We start from the raw sequence: 1,995 nt of genomic DNA on the forward strand, positions 1-1,995 counted from the left end.
ACCGGGGCACAAACCCGTGTCCCCTGCATCGGCAGGTGGACTCTCAACCACTGCGCCACCAGGGAAGCCCTGACTTGAATCTTTTAAAATTTGTTAGTGTATGATGACCCAGAATATGGTCTCACTTGGAAAAGGCTGTGTGTGTACTTGAAAAGAATGTATGTTCTGCTGTTGTTGGGGAGAGCATTACATAAAGGTCAGTTAAGTCATGTTGGTTGATAGTGTTGTTCAGGTCTTCTCCGTCTTTATTGATTTTTTTTTTTGGTCAACCCCTCTTTCAACTACTGAAGGAGGGATGTTGATATCTCCAACTTTGCAATTGTTTTATTTTTGTCTCCTTTCAATTCTGTCAGTTTCTGTTTCATGTATTTCGAGGCTGTTACTTAGGTACGTGAAAGTTTAGAACTTTTATGTCCTCTTGGTGAATTGATCTGCGTCATTATTAAATGACCCTTTTATCTCAGATAATATTCTTTGATCTGAAGTCTGCTTTGTCTCAGCTGGGGCTGTCATCTGAAATATGCATAGTGGCCTTTCCATGTGGTTGCTTGGGCTTCCTCACAACGTGAAGGCTGGGTTTCAGAAGTGAGCATCAAAGAGAGCAAGTCATAATAAGTATGTGACGTTTTTGTGATCTAGCTTTGGAAGTCACATAACACCCCTTCCATGTTTACAAGCCCACCCAGGCAGTCGGGAAAGGAGTATGAGCCCATCTCTCCGTGGCAGAAGTGTGAAAATCACATTGTAAGAATAGCATGTGTTGGGAGTCATGTTGTGACCTTTGCAAAATAGATTCTGCCAAGTTGGGAAAATAAATTGTGGTTAATTTTTAGCCATTAACGGAATTTATAAAACATTTTTTAATAATAAGTTTGAAACAAGCTTTTTAAATTTAATCCCCTCAAAGTATAACACAAAATCCTATTCCATAACAATTTTATATATTAAGGTTTTACAATAGTACTTTTTTTAGTATAATCCTTTTTTTTTTTTTAAAGGTTTTTTTTGGTGGGGGGTGCTGTGTTGGGTCTTTGTTGTTCTGCGCGGGCTTTTTCTAGTTGTGGTGAGCGGGGGCTACTCTTGGTTACGGTGAGTGGGCTTCTCATTGCAATGGCTTCTCATTGCAGAGCATGGGCTCTATGCACCCAGGCTTCAGGAGTTGTGGCTCGCGGGCTCTGGAGCGCAGACTCAGTAGTTGTGGCGCGTGGGCTTTGTTGCTCCGTGGCATGTGGGATCTTCCCGGACCAGGGCTCGAGCCCGTGTCCCCTGCATTGGCAGGTGGATTCTTAACCGCTGCGCCACCAGGGAAGCCCTAGTATAATCCTTTTTGTCCTATTTTCTATTTATTAATAACACTTTCTAAGATAATTTTTATTACTATTTGTATTTTGCAGATACAGCTATAAAGTGTAATACGGATTCATTGAGAGATTCACCCAAAAAAAAATCAGAAAAGAAACAACAGTGCATCTCCTTAAAAGATGTAAATAAGGTGGTCTTTTTAAATGTTCATTAAATACAAAGTTCACAGAATGTTCATTTTAGAATATTCTCCTTTAAAATCTACTAGGAACCAAAAATATGGCTATGATAGTTTCATTCATGAAAAAATATAAGTTTACATGTTTGCTCTGTTCAAAAGAACAGGGTAGCTCCAGCTCCTCCCTTGTCAAGTCCTTGTTCTTTTTGTTGTTGTTGTTTAACTTTAGTAGCTTAACACAAAAAAACTTCGTTTTGCAGTCATACGATATGCATTCTTGAAGCTGGGGGGATGTTCTGCTCCATATAATCCTTACTCAAGGAGCTGGGTTCATCACCTAGAACATCATAATCGTAGTGGCGGGGGATAAAGGGAAAAGAGAATTATGAACCTGCTATAAAGTCCTTCTACCCAGAAGTGACACATGTCACTTCTGATCACTTCTGATTATATATCATTGGTTAAAGCAAGTCATATGATCATGTAACTGCAAAGGGTCATAAAAGTACATTCCT

The 1,995-nt window shown here is 39.6% G+C and overlaps 1 protein-coding gene across 1 annotated transcript in view; it reads left to right on the forward strand.

The window, feature by feature from the left end:
• Window positions 1-1,995, forward strand: part of TDRD12 (tudor domain containing 12) — an 82,768-nt gene that overhangs the window by 38,746 nt on the left and 42,027 nt on the right. Inside the window, 1 exon segment of the mRNA XM_007471089.1 lies at window positions 1,395-1,492. Coding sequence (XP_007471151.1) covers window positions 1,395-1,492 — 98 coding nt within the window.

Source organism: Lipotes vexillifer, unplaced genomic scaffold (genome assembly GCF_000442215.2).
Source record: "Lipotes vexillifer unplaced genomic scaffold, Lipotes_vexillifer_v1.1 scaffold182, whole genome shotgun sequence".
Lineage (NCBI taxonomy): Eukaryota > Metazoa > Chordata > Mammalia > Artiodactyla > Lipotidae > Lipotes > Lipotes vexillifer.